The sequence below is a fragment of the Lontra canadensis genome, unplaced genomic scaffold, assembly GCF_010015895.1.
Source record: "Lontra canadensis isolate GAN:19392208 unplaced genomic scaffold, GSC_riverotter_1.0 scaffold47, whole genome shotgun sequence".
Lineage (NCBI taxonomy): Eukaryota > Metazoa > Chordata > Mammalia > Carnivora > Mustelidae > Lontra > Lontra canadensis.
Genome location: NW_022631041.1, coordinates 975,721 through 989,621, shown reverse-complemented (window position 1 = coordinate 989,621; position 13,901 = coordinate 975,721). Strand labels below are relative to the sequence as shown.

The window sequence follows — 13,901 nt, the reverse complement described above, 5'->3', positions numbered from 1 at the left end:
CCTGTCAGGCTGTGCACTCAGCAGGGGTCCGCTTGAAGATTCTCGCTTCCTCTGCCCCCCCACCCCATATGCACTCTCTCATCCACTTTTTTGCTCTCTCCAATAAATAAATAAATCTTTAAAAAATATAAATAAATAAAATGGGGAAGACATGGTTCTCAAAGGGGAACCTAGATGCCCAAGACCCTTTTAGAGGGTCCATGAACTCAAAAGGATTTTCGGTCTCAATCTCTCAGGAGTATATGGTGGACTCTATGAAGAAAGAACATCCGCCATTATCTGAACAGGCAATTAAGATTCCTTTCCCATTTTAAACTGCTTATCTGTATTAAGCAGGATTTTCTTTATCTCCTTCAACCAGAGCAACATACTGGAACAGACTGAATGCAGAAGCCAAGCTGAGATTCCAGCTGTTTTCTTCTACACCGCTGCACAGGAAGGATTTGCAAAAAATGTAAAATTCTTCTTGCTAAATTTTCTTAAAGTAGTTACTTCTCATAAAAAAAAGTCATTTATATTAACATGTCATAGTTTTCTTGTTACTTTTAAGAATTAATAAATATTTTTTAAACTTTCTGTTTTAACTTCTAGTGTGGTAAATACTGATAGATACAATCCAATATTTTTCCTAAAAAGCCCTTTGGGGTCTTCAATAACTTTCAAAAGCGTAATGGGTTTTAAGACCAAGAAGTCTGAGAACGGCTGCACTGATGTGACAGATGAATGCAGATGTGACAGTGAATGCACTGATGTGACAGATGAACTTTCCCAAAAAAGTGGTACATGAGCACATGACGGGATATTACTCGGCTGTGAAAAAGAAGGAAATCCTGCCATGGATGACATGGCTGCCATCCTGCCATGACAGCAACATGGGTGAGCCTTGAGAACACTGTGCTAAGTGAAATAAGTCAGAGAAAGACAAATACTGTATGATTGTTCTTAAAAGTTCTCATTACACATGCACACAAAATGGCAGCTATGTAAGGGGATGGGCATTAAGTACCCTTATGTGGTAATCACTTTACAACGTAAACATATATCAAATCATCCCGTTGTACACCTTGAACTTCCACAATGTTATGTCAATTCCATCTCAGTACAGCTGGAAACAATATACACCTGTAACGTGGAGGGACCTGAGACAAGGCCTGTGGGCTAGAGGCTGCTCTCCTGCTCAAATGCTGAGAAGAGAGAAGAAAGGAGGAGGTAAATCTGTGTCTCTTCACCTGCAGCGGAGGGAGCATGCAAGCACCCTGAGCCCTTCTTTGGGGAGACAGAGTCTGTCTCTGTGGTCTGGAGCAACGTCTCTCTAGATCTGTTCTTCTCTGCATCAACTGGTTGGTTAATGATCGCACGGGGGTAACAGAGGCACCATACCACCTTTCACTGTCCATCTTCAGTTACAGAAGCTGACAGACAAAATGACCAGCTCAGGGTCCCAACGGTCATACATGGAAGAACAAGGACTTGGACGCAGGACTTAACTTTATTACAGAATTCCCTGTTTCCTTTCCCCTCGTGTGGCGTGCTCTCAGAGGGGAGATGGTCTGTTTTACTTCCAGCACACAGGATATGGCCTGTTTGGCTGACTCTGAGCCATCTGCTGAGTCCCCATCTGCCACTGCCTCTCCCACCACAGCCCAGACCCCCTCACACTGTCTTCCTACTACTGATCACAGCTCCAGACGCTCCAGGCATTCAAGACAGAGCTGCAAGGCACCATCACAAGCAAATATTTATGAAGGTGTCCGCTGTACTGGGCTCTTGGGCGTACACACCTTAAACTAACAATCACTTTCTTTCTTAATCAAATATCCTTTTGACTATAAAATGACAGCTATATTTTTACTATGCCTGAGACACATGAGCAATGTCATGTTCCTGGCCCCGTCTTCCATGTCCAGCTATATTTCAGAATGGGGCTTAAAATCCCATGGGGCAAATACCATCACCCTCCCCAGGTCAACCCAGGGGAACACAACGCACACTGTGTTCAGCCCGTCTCTGCCAACCACAGCTGGACTTCTTCTCTACCAACAGACTCTGAAATAAACATACAAAACCCCTTTTGTCTTTGAAAGTCTTTTCTCCCAGCTGATAAATACAGAAAAACAAAACAAGGCTCACAAAATAAAACAAGCAATGGGGCAAGTTACAATTTCGGAGAGAGAGAGAGAGAGAAAAATCTTTAAAATACAACAGTACTCTCTGGACTTCATTAAATTAAAAATTAGCTCAGGTCAGCTCCCTCCCAGAATGTGATCTAGACTGGATGTGTTTCTTTTCTTTCTTTCTTTTTTTTTTTTAAAGATTTTATTTATTTATTTGACAGAGATCACAAGTAGGCAGAGAGGCAGGCAGAGAGAGAGGTGGAAGCAGGCTCCCCGCTGAGCAGAGAGCCCAATGTGGAGCTCGATCTCAGAACCCTGGGATCACGACCTGAGCCGAAGGCAGGGGCTTTAACCCAATAAGCCACCCAGGTGCCCCTAGACTGGATGTGTTTCTTTAGCGTAGTATGACCCTGTAAAAACCAGGCCTGTGCTAACCCTCCTCGCAGGAGTCCTGAAGGCTTGCTCGTCGTGACCCTCCCACATCGGCTGCTGCTTACCCTCGTCCTTACTCAAGTGAGCAGAAGCTCAGAGAGGTAAAGGTTAGTTAATTCCATAATGACTCGAGTCTCCCTAGTGGGTGCTCAACACCAGTTTCAGATGAAAGTCCTTTATCTTAAGGTCTCTTTCTGCCTCACAAAGAGGAAAAGTCAGTTTAGGTCCTTCGCTGGCAACGTTCTGTATACGCACAGATCTCAACAGCTTCAATAATTCACGGCTCTTCCGTCAGCCTGAATACACGACACCCCCTCTTTTAAGAGCTCTGGCTCCTTGGAAGTTGCATTTAAAGTTGTTTCAGTGACAGGTGATCTTAACCCTACTCCTGCATTCGTCAGTTGCTCTCTGAATGTGCAGGGGCTAAATACAGATTTCCCATGCTCTTCTCAACGCTGGTGCTTCATCAAATAATCTGCTGCATGAAATGTAGTTTTCTGTATCTTGGCTTTTCACAGAAGCTATGAAGAAGAAATAATAGACCTCTGTGATGAATCAGCACTGGTGGGGGGGAAATACCCCACAGTAAGACAGTAAACTCTGGAGGTTAGCGGTTCCGACGCTGCCCCAGGCCGGCTTGAGCAGTGCAGCTGCCTACAAGGTCTCTCCACACCTGAGTCGTTCCCCTCCCTCAAGGAAGGGCTGTCACGGTGGAGACCAGTGTGCATGGTGCCTAGGAGAGGCCCTGTCACATAAGAAAGGTTTTCAAAATGTCAACTTGTGTTCTTAATTGTCCCAAAATTAGTTGAGAAAATATGAATCAGAAGGCTATTAAGCATGCTACAAGGCACCACATTAACAGAGTGCCGGACTATAGAGGAGGTAAAGGAGATCTCCTGTGTCAAGTTTACTGAACTTCACTTGAAAAGACACACCAGGGTATTACTGTATAATTACACAATCGTACTGCTTTATAAACAGTTCAACAACACAGAAATATGCAGTAGAATGAAAACAGAAAAAAATATAAAATATTTAATAAATGAAGATGTCCAAAGAAACTAAATGATTTTAGTCTTTGCACCATGCCTTCCCCAGTAGGAAAAAAAAGTCCTACAGGGTGAACAAGAGAGATACAAACAACTCACTGAACCATTCACATCACAAATCAATAAGCTCCAGTCCCTACCCGTCTTCTGGAATCCAGTGTTACAACCCATCAATAGAAACAATTTCTCAGAGGTATACTCTGAAATAAAGTAGGAAATTTGGACCTAAATTGCCTGTAAGGCACAGTTTAATTATAGAAACCAAACATAGAATAAAAAGTCTACCTTCCTTCCATTCAAAAATAATAAAGAGGCTCAAGAAAGAAGATTCATGATAGGATTGTTATATTTTTTTTAAAATGGGGTTTTATGTTTCCTTCCAATACTTCCCTTTAGAACCAAGGGCGATAAAATAAAGATATCAACCGCTTGTCATAAAGGAATGATACGTGGCTGGCTACTCTTGAACATTAATATCTTGCACACATCCCAAAATGTCAATCAAGCCCAATATCCCCTACAACCTAGTTGGGTGGGTTATGCACTTATTTAATTGACTGATCATTTAAAAGTGCTTTTAGGTCAGGGGCTATTAACAAGGAGAAACTTTATAATTGACAGCTAATTGTAGGTCTTCCTTACAAAGGGAATAGAACAAGAAAACCATTAGGATTGGCCTACAGGCTGGCAGATAACACAGAAAAAGCTGTTTGTAAGTTAGGAAATCCTATAGTATTGTTACTTATGCTATGTTCCAAGGTGACAGGAATACTCTTTGTCTTCCCTAGCAGCAGGAAAAGGAAAAAGAGAAATTAGATCTTTGGGGCACCTTGATTTCGAACATGGATTTCAGCATCCCTACTGCTAAAGGCTTCTCTACATGTCACATTCTTCTTGCCAGTGGGTTTTTGTGCCCAACACAGAAATATCATTCTCCTCACTTGTTTAGGGCAAGCCTGATCTAGGAAGATAAACATCAGCTCAACTCTAGGACAAGTCCTTGTTCACTTAAATGGTCCCCATCTACCTCCAGCATCTACCTCCTCCCTTTCATGATTTGCTGAGATAAAGAATTCTCTATAACTGAAAATGAGCCAGTCTTAGACTAACCAAAGGGTCTTAAACCTATTATTATTATTATTATCATCATCATCATCATCATCTTCCTATTGCAGAACCAGGAAAAGATCAACAGAGCCAAAACTGACTTATATTTGCCTGCTTCTGCAAAGGGAGGTCAGCTGTACTAGGGAAGAAAAGCAGAAGCCAGAAAGAGGTAAGACCTCAAGATGAGCTTAAATCCACGAGAAGCACAGATGTTTGAAATTCACCTGGAAGAAAGTGGAAGACTCGTTAGAAGCACCTGTCTGGCACTTCTGCTAACAGCCGCCATTCAGTTAGTACAGCTGAAGACAGGACCTGGGAATTCTACATGAGCATCCCTTGCTTCCTCCTCTGGACGACAGGAGCTGGCAAGGAGAATCCAAAACTCCTCCATGATATAAGAAAGACAAAAACAATGCCGAGATTGAAACTGTCTGCCAAAAACCATGATGGAGGTATTTGCTGTTCTCATCCATTTTAAATCAGTCTTTCCCAGTTGATGTGACCATGTTTATTTCAATTAAAAAATAAATATTTTGCACATCCTGTTGAAGTGGCTCCAGGATTCAAAGCATAGAATGGAAACACTAAAACAGATAAAAGCAGCAGAAAAAGCCATTAAAATAAAACCATACTGGGGTGCCTAGGTGGCTCAGTCGTTAAGCATCTACCTTCGGCTCAGGTCATGGTCCGGGGCCTGGAATCAAGCCCCCTCATCAGGCTCTCTGCTCAGCAGGAAGTCTGCTTCTCCCTCTCCCACTCCCCCTGCTTGTGTTCCCTCTCTCGCTGTGTCTCTTTCTGTCAAATAAATAAATAAAATCTTAAAAAAAAATAAAACCATACAAAGAGTGGGAAGATACTGTGGAAGGTTCTCTCAAAGCATAAATGCTGATGAATGTGGAAAGATCAGTAGTTTCCCCCAATCAAGATAGGGACGCATGTGCCAGCATCTGAGCTGAAAAAAGGATGTGGACCAGGCAGGCAAAATGAAGCAGAAGGCTGGGCAGAGGCTCATCCAGGGTGGGGACAGGAGTGGTGTGGGGGGACACAGACAAGGACAAATATGGGGAAAAGTGCTGTTAGAGCCTTTCTGGGAGGAGCAACTGGCAGGAGAAAGGCAATTAGGCTGAGGTTGGCTCTGAATAATCACAGAGAAGGTGAGTGAAAGGCGGCAGGGCCGTGGCCGGAGTCATGTCTGGGATTGTTCCCAGAGGGGCAATGTCTGGCCAAAAAGAGGTTCACTGCCAATGGCTGTCTTTTAACAAGATAGCTCGAGGATTCCTTTGACATTTTTATCTCATCTATACCACTCTCGTGGTAAATAACCTGGGCTAAAAGAAGGGGCAAATCTGGGGATGAGCGTTCTTTAAAACAGAAATACTCCCAAGTGGAATTCACGTTGGGAGTGTGGGAGGGGAGGCAGCTTGCCTCTTCCAGGTGGGCCAATGAGCGCTCAAATCCTTGCACAGTCAATGTCCTTTGGCACAGAACATTAATCAGGGTCCCAATAAGTACCACCAACTCCTAACCCCTGATTTAATACACATTAGGCTAGTCAGGGCTTTGGCTGAGGAGAGAGTGAGGAATTTAAGACTATACTAGGTGAAATCAATGGATTGGGTGTTGGGCTTCTGGTCCTAGTCTCTGGGACCTCCCCTTTCAGTCAATGAGATGTGACAAGTCCTATTGCTAAAGCTGAGATTCCATTCTGGCATGGATTCTTCCACATGTTTCCTAAGAATCTAGGAGATGAGGCACAGGCTCCCTGGGATATGCAGTGTGATTCGGAGAAGAGTTTCATCCTGCAAACTCATACAGAGCACCACAGTAGGGGATGAAAAGATGAAGAATTTGGGTGCCTTTGGCTCAGGTCATGATCCCAGGGTTCTGGTATCGAGTGCTGCATTGGGCTCCCTGCTCAGTGGGCAGTCTGCTTCTCCCTCTACCCTTCCCCCCACTTGTGATCTCTCTCTCACTCTCCTCTCTCGAATAAATAAAATCTTTAATGACTAATTTATATATATGAACTTCTTGAGGATAAGGTTTCAGAACAGAACCCCTAGATTTAAATGCCAACCTGATGGATAAGCGCCATGAGAAATTTACGCAGAGTGTAGTGAGGGCACAGAGGAGAGAAGGATCTCGTCTAGCAAACACAGCTCATTCTTCAAGGATAAGTAGGATAATGAAGTGGGAAAGGCTGCATGTATATGAGACACCCAGTGGACAATTTTGATGAAAAGAGCGGCTCAGAAAAATACTTCCTGTTTAAGGGAATTTGGGATTGGTAACCAAACACCACAGACCAGCCGTTTGGGCCTAAGCTTTGGCATGAGGAAAGAAGAGGATTTGTAACAGCAATGCTTTATTTCAACTTCTGAAAGTTGGGCCCAGGAGGAAGGAGGAATGGGGGCTGGGAAATGCCTTAAGTAAAACACTAGTACACGTGGGACAGCATATACCGGAAGTGGGGAGTCTTATTAATCATGGCCTTCATCGTGGGAAAGAGCTTGTTTCCCTGATGGTGCATGCAACTGAGGTTCCACTCAAAGCAAGGCAGAAACCAAGGTCCTTCATAAGAAACAGTCTGTGGAATCTGAAGGGGACAGAATAAAGCTTGACTTGAACGTGGTGGCCCCAGCAGCCATGAGAAGTTTCTGAGAGCACCGGGAGTGCAGGGCTAGAACTCTGGTGAGATGACTGAGGCACTGACCTTGGGCACAAAGTTTTAGGGAGCATTAAAAAACTCAGTCAGCTAGATAAACAATATTTTAATGCCACATTTTTTTTTGAATTCAGTATAATTAACAGGGTTATATTAGTTTCAAGTGTACAATACAGTGATTCAACAATTCCATACATGACTCAGTGCTCAACATGATAAGTGTGCTCTTGATCCCCTCCCCTATTTCACCCATTCCCCCACCTCCCCTCTGGCAACCATCAGTTTGTTCTCTGTAGTTACGGGTCTGGTTTTTTTGTTTGTCTCTTTTCTTTTTGTTCATTTGTTTAATTTCTTAAATTCCACATGAGTACAATCATATAGTATTTGTCTTTCTCTGACTTATGTTGCTTAGCATTATACCATCTAGATCCACCCATGTTGTTGCAAATGCCAAGTTTTCATTATTTTTATGGCTGAGTAATATCCCATTGTATACATATATATCTCATCTTCTTTATCTATTCATCTACTGATGGACACTTGGGTTGCTTCCATAATTTGACTATTGTAAATAATGCTGTGATAAATTGAATAATTTAATTGCTGTGATAAACTTGAATTAAGGTTTTCATATTCTTTGTGTAAATACCCAGTAGTGGAATTACTGGATCATATGTTAATTCTACTTAATTTTTTGAGGAGCCTCCATTCTATTTTCCACAGTGGCTGCCCCCATTTGCATTCCTGCCAATAGTGCACAAGGGTTCCTTCTTCTCCACATCCTCACCAACACTTGCCTCTTGTGTTTTTGATTTCAGCCATTCTGACAGGTGTGAGGTGTTTTAATGCCACATTTTAAAAACTCAAAATGAATGCCAAATTCCATGATGAAGGAAATACCGAACCCTGCACTTGCATGACTCCGCCTCACTCACCCCACCTGGTCCCAGTCGAACGGGAATGAACCTCCTGGAAATCTGACAGGAAAGACAGAGTAGAAAATTCAGAGAGCCAGGCAGTTCAACTATGGCAGCAAACTGGTGGTGGCTTAAGGTCTCTGGGCCTTCACATGGGGTGAAAAGCTTCCTTCTTGCAGATTTATGTAGAGCTATGTGAGGATATCGAGATCCATAGTCACCAGAATTTGGAGTTTCAAAGCCACTGGAGAAGGCAGCTGGCAAACCATTCTTGCCCAGATGCCAGCAGAGAGACTGACCACACCCAACCAAGACTCAGAAGCAGAACAACATCGCAAAACTCCATTAGACAGGGAAGACCATTTTGGGAGAATGTGCAAGCAGGTCAAGAATGATCTAGAAAAGGTGGAGACTACATACAACAAGAGTACTGAAAGGCCCACAGAAGGCCCCTTTTCTTTTTCACAATTAGGGTTGGATATAATATAATATAATATAATATAATATAATATAATTTCTGAGGGAAAGATGATCAGACAGAACCAGGTATCATCATAACCAAGCCATCACAAGGACAGTGGGGCATGGAGGAGGATGGCTGATGAACCAACTTGCAGGCTGCCAAACATTCCAGAAGTTGTGGTTAAGCCCAGGTAGGCTTAAGCCAGTTGTTTCCTGCCAAGCAAGGCTGGCGACAGTTCACAAAACACAGACATCAGCCCTGAACATTCATAACAAAAACCACCACAGCCCTGAAGATTCCAGAAATGACCAGGTTATTTTGGTTCTATCATTTGATCCCCAGACCACACGGGAAAAGCTAGGAGGTAGAGAGGGTGAAAGGATAAAGTAGAAAAAACGTCTGAGAACAGAAAACATTTCCCGTTAACTACTGATATTTCTTGACCAGTAGCTTCCCAGTCTTATCATCACTTGGTTGAAAACCCAGTGGCTAACAACAAATGAAGTCAACAATGCTTTGTGCTCACTTGACTAGGTCAGAGATAGTTCACCAAGTCTAAGGGAGCACCCTTAGTTGCCTTCTGCTTGTAAAACAAGTAGAATAAGGAAATGGTGACCCCAATCAAAGGAGGAGCCTGAGCTATCGATGACCTCCTTTTTGAGTCTAGGGACACTTCAACAGCCCACTCATTCACAGATTTTCAAACCTGTGAAGACATGGAAGGACTGAAGTTTAAGAAGAAGAAGGAAAAGAGAAGCAAAAGTCATGAGGGGACAGGCTCTTCATGGAGGAAGGTAAGGACCCTTAAACTCACTGCCAAGCTCAAAAGCAAGACTTAGGGTACGAAAGACAGAATGACTTTCACATTACTACCTACTAACAAATTCAGAAATATTCCAGAGGACAGGATCCCTGGGCCTTCCTCCATCACTGACACAGGCTCCCACCCGCACTCTGCATGAATCCCTACCCCTGTTGCTACAGAGGCTCCCTTACCAACCATGAGAGTGGACGTCTATTCACTAAGAGCCTGGGGCGGAAGAGGCAATGCCTCTGACCACTCCTTATCTTCACCTAAAATGTTTTACCACAGGGGTTCTCCCCTGCAATGCTCTACATATGACTGAGTCCAGTCACTGGAGTGATGAAAATTATTCATGTGACATCTGGACAATTTTAGTTTGGAGAAGAAGTCCACAGAGCAATCAACAGTAAAAGAAAAACAGAAGATAATGCAACCACAAGTCTCTAAAGGTTTCAGTTTTCTTCTGATCTGAGCTATCATTACTAATGCACACAACTGAGCAAAACAGTATGAGTAATTATTTATCAGAACGTTAATATAGTTAATGTAAAAAGCAATCAGTCGGTGGCAAAAGAAAACTGAAGAAAAACAGCATAGCAAAAGTATCTGAGATTTGAATTATTCCCTATTGCCCTTTCTGAAACAACAAAATATCTGTAAATAATCACTTCTAAGCAATTATCAGAAATGGAAATGGAAATTGAATATGAAATCAGGAGAACGCAAGACATAGTTAACTAATCTGGTTTCTTTCTCATGTGCTAAATAGAAGTGTAACTGAAGAAAAATAATTAAAATATAATTAAAAAAAATAATATATTCAAATTCTTTCTTGGGTATACATAATTACAATGACTAGATCTTTTTTATTTTTATTTTAATTTTTAATTTTTTTTTTTTTTTTGAGCAGGTACTCAAAGAATAGAAAGATGCTCTGTTAAACGCAGTGACTGGACAGAGTTAAGTACTCTCTGGGTTTCAAAGTGCCTGGCAGCGGAATCAAAGGATTGAAACAAAACTGATTTGATAACAAAGAGACAAAAGCCCATTACAGCATAACTCATTATATCACTTCTCTTACGATAAAGGGAAATAGTAAATCAGACAAATATTGATTCAAGAGCTCGTTTTTTGTTCTAATTATGGCTTCTTCCCATACCCTAAAAGAGGCTTGAAAACTATTATGACTCATGGTCAAACTGAAACCTCCTTATATGTATACAATTCTACCATAAATACACAGTGGCCAGCACAAAACACGGTTTTCCAGTTCTGCGTGTCTTTTTCCTCCTCCTTCTGAATATAAAACCTTTAAGAGCAATGCTCACATCTGCTTTGTCTCATACATAGGGTATAGTTCTCAGCACAAAGATGTTTGGTAGACCTCGCTGCACACCGAGAACACAATACACACACACAGGATGACCTTGGCAGCTCTTTCTCGTTAGGATAAACACTCCGATTTATCTGCTAACAGTGGTGAAGATATGAAAAGACACCGATATATATTTGTCCACAGCTCCTGATCCGGCATCCTTCCCAACAGTTTGGTGACACCCACCGGCCCCGCCCTTCTCTGGGTTGTACAAGATGGCAAGCTGGCTCTGGGGAAATCTCAAGGCCATGGGTGACAGGAAAGCTAAATGGCATGGCTAAATGCTGACCAACCATGTTTAGGTCCCATTAACACGGCATATTCTCTAGCTCATCTTTCCACGCCCCCAACACACATACCAAGAGTTGGAAAATACCAGTTGTCTTTTGATGAATGTTCTTAACCAGCAGGCCAGGAGGCTTCTCCAGTGTCATCGCCGCCTTCTCACCCCTAACACTATAGGCAGAACTTTCATCACAGACCCAGAACCACAAGAAGCCCAGCTGCCAGGTTCAACAACCCTCTGGATCAGGAACTCGCCTTTAAGATGCTGTTAACCAAAATTTTTGCTCAAACAGCCACTAAGAAAAAGTTAAAGTTCTGTTTTTCATGTATTTTAAATTGACATTTACATTTCTTCAGCATAATTTTAATTAATGGAAAAGGTTACGATTCTGGCATATTGAAAGTACAACAATTTTTAATATAAAACATGTCAGGTCTTTAAATGTATCTAGTGAAATCTAAATACCACAACAGTTTGAAAACCACCTTCATCCAACAAAAAAGTTTATGAGCAAACTCTTCTTTAACAGTAAAAAATGCTACATTGGTCTCTTTTCTCCTTAAACTTATATTTCTATTCTATTTCCCCAACTTAATTTTCTCTCAATATAATATGTCTTAACTCTTGAGAGGCTTTTATTAATCTCCCTATTACTTTTCTGTATAACAAAATGTGTATAAAGTGATTTTTAAAAAATTTCCTATGTCCATACTATTTAAAAGTGTTCACTTTTCTTCTGGTTCGAGGTGTGATTACTAACGGACCCAACTGATCCAAATAACATTAGTGAATATTTATAAGAATGTTAATGTAGTTAATATGGAAAGTATACTTTTACTTTGTCTTTTTTATTTTTTTCTGTTACATTAGAATGCATTTCTAAAGAAACAGATAAGCCAAGTTTATTTTTCTCCAATTACTTCATATACCTATGGATGGAATATTCCTTATTGCTATAATAAGGTGGGGATTTAACATCATTTCCACACCTTTTCACTTTTATGGATGTAAGCAGTAAGAATCCTTATTTACATAAAGAAGAGAATGAAGGAGACTTACCATCAAAACGTCTTTTTGTCTATTATCTTATAATTAGATTAGGTCTTCCTTCAATTTTGTTGAAAGCCAAGATGTAAAAACTAACTTACAAAAAGATGTGTGGTCTGGCCATTGTATTTGGCCTCTTTACTGACACAAACACTAGTATTTTCATAGTGCTTTGTTGGTGGGATGAGACTTTTGCACCCCAGGACAACACACCACAGTAAGGTTGGGTAATAGCTGAGCCTTCCTTGGTCAAGGAGAAGAGGGACTCTAATAGGTAAGATAGAAAAGGAGATGTAGCAAAAGCAGTTTTCAGAAAGAGTATCTATAGATGTTGGGAACCAGGAAACCATCTCCCTAAACCATCAACACCTTCATATGTCTTAGAAAGTCTTCATGTTCTCCTGTGTGCATGGATACCCTGCCTGGAACACGCCCCCACAACCCCAGGCAAGAGCGTTATTGCCAGACATTCTATCCATTTAGCTTTGTACACATAAAAGTACATTTGGTTTGATTAATACATGAATTCCCCTACAATATATCAGCTTGTAGCACATACTATAGGAGAAGCAATAAATTTTTTAAAAGCACAGAATCATAATTCTTGTTCTTTCTATTTGTAGAGGTGGAAAACACCTAATAAATCATAATGTCCTACAGTATAGAACTTTACTCAACAAAAGACTGTTTAAGTCAATATTTTTAATAATGTCAAAAAATCTAGAAATCATTCAAATGTTTAATAATAAGAAAATTACTGAATAAATGTTACAGCAGCCATATAATGGAAGAATATACAATATTTTAATTTGAAGAACATATATTGACATTAGAAAATGTTCTTCATATTATGTGGCCTCAAAAGATAAGGAAGAAACAAACATAAATAAAATTCATACTAATTTGTAAAAATGTGTATATGTAAGGAAAAGTCTGTTAAGAAAATCTGTTAAACAGTTTTCAATGGTTATCCTTAGGTGATGTAATTATAGGCAACTTTCTTACTTGTTCTTTTCAAATGTCCCACACAGGGCATTTCTTTCATGATAAAGGAGAATGGGGAACCGTAAGGAAGGTGGGGAAACAGGCTCACTACCTCTGGCTTGTTGAATATGGCTACAGAGTTTGTGAGAGATGGTGTCCAGCAAAGGGACCAGTGGGAGTTTAAATTCATCCCACAGGGTGTAGGACTGCTTCTCCCCAGCAAGGGGTGAGGGCATTTCCTAGTCTGCAGTGGAAGATCTTGCCCAATGTCTACATTCTCTCTTAGATTCTGGACATTTTTCTCCCTGACCAATTTTACACTTCTACCTCATTCCTCAGCTGCTTTCTCTGGATTACTGATTTCACTCACTCCACACATGCCTAGAAATCACTGCAGTCAAGTTCCCATCATGTTAACCTCATGAACTATCCCAGATTATGGATTTAAAAAAGAGCGTTCAGTCAACAAGTAAAATGCTATATGCCAGTCAGGTTATCTGGGGCTTCAGGAAGACACAGTGGGCGATTTTTACTTCCACCATATTTTACAACTCCAGTCTCCTTACCTCAGCAAGTGTGGAGGGATCTTGACAATGGTATCCACACCACCCAGGGTTTCTGCAGAAGGAAAATTACAAAGTTAAAAACAAATACGTATAG

General features: G+C 41.2%; 1 protein-coding gene across 3 annotated transcripts in view; it reads right to left on the bottom strand.

The window, feature by feature from the left end:
• Window positions 1-13,901, bottom strand: part of ARFGEF3 (ARFGEF family member 3) — a 173,992-nt gene that overhangs the window by 152,183 nt on the left and 7,908 nt on the right. For all 3 annotated transcript variants that reach the window (XM_032873025.1, XM_032873027.1, XM_032873026.1), the window contains exon 2: window positions 13,808-13,859. In XM_032873025.1, the coding sequence (XP_032728916.1) occupies window positions 13,808-13,859 (52 nt within the window). The remainder of the gene's footprint in view (window positions 1-13,807; window positions 13,860-13,901) is intronic.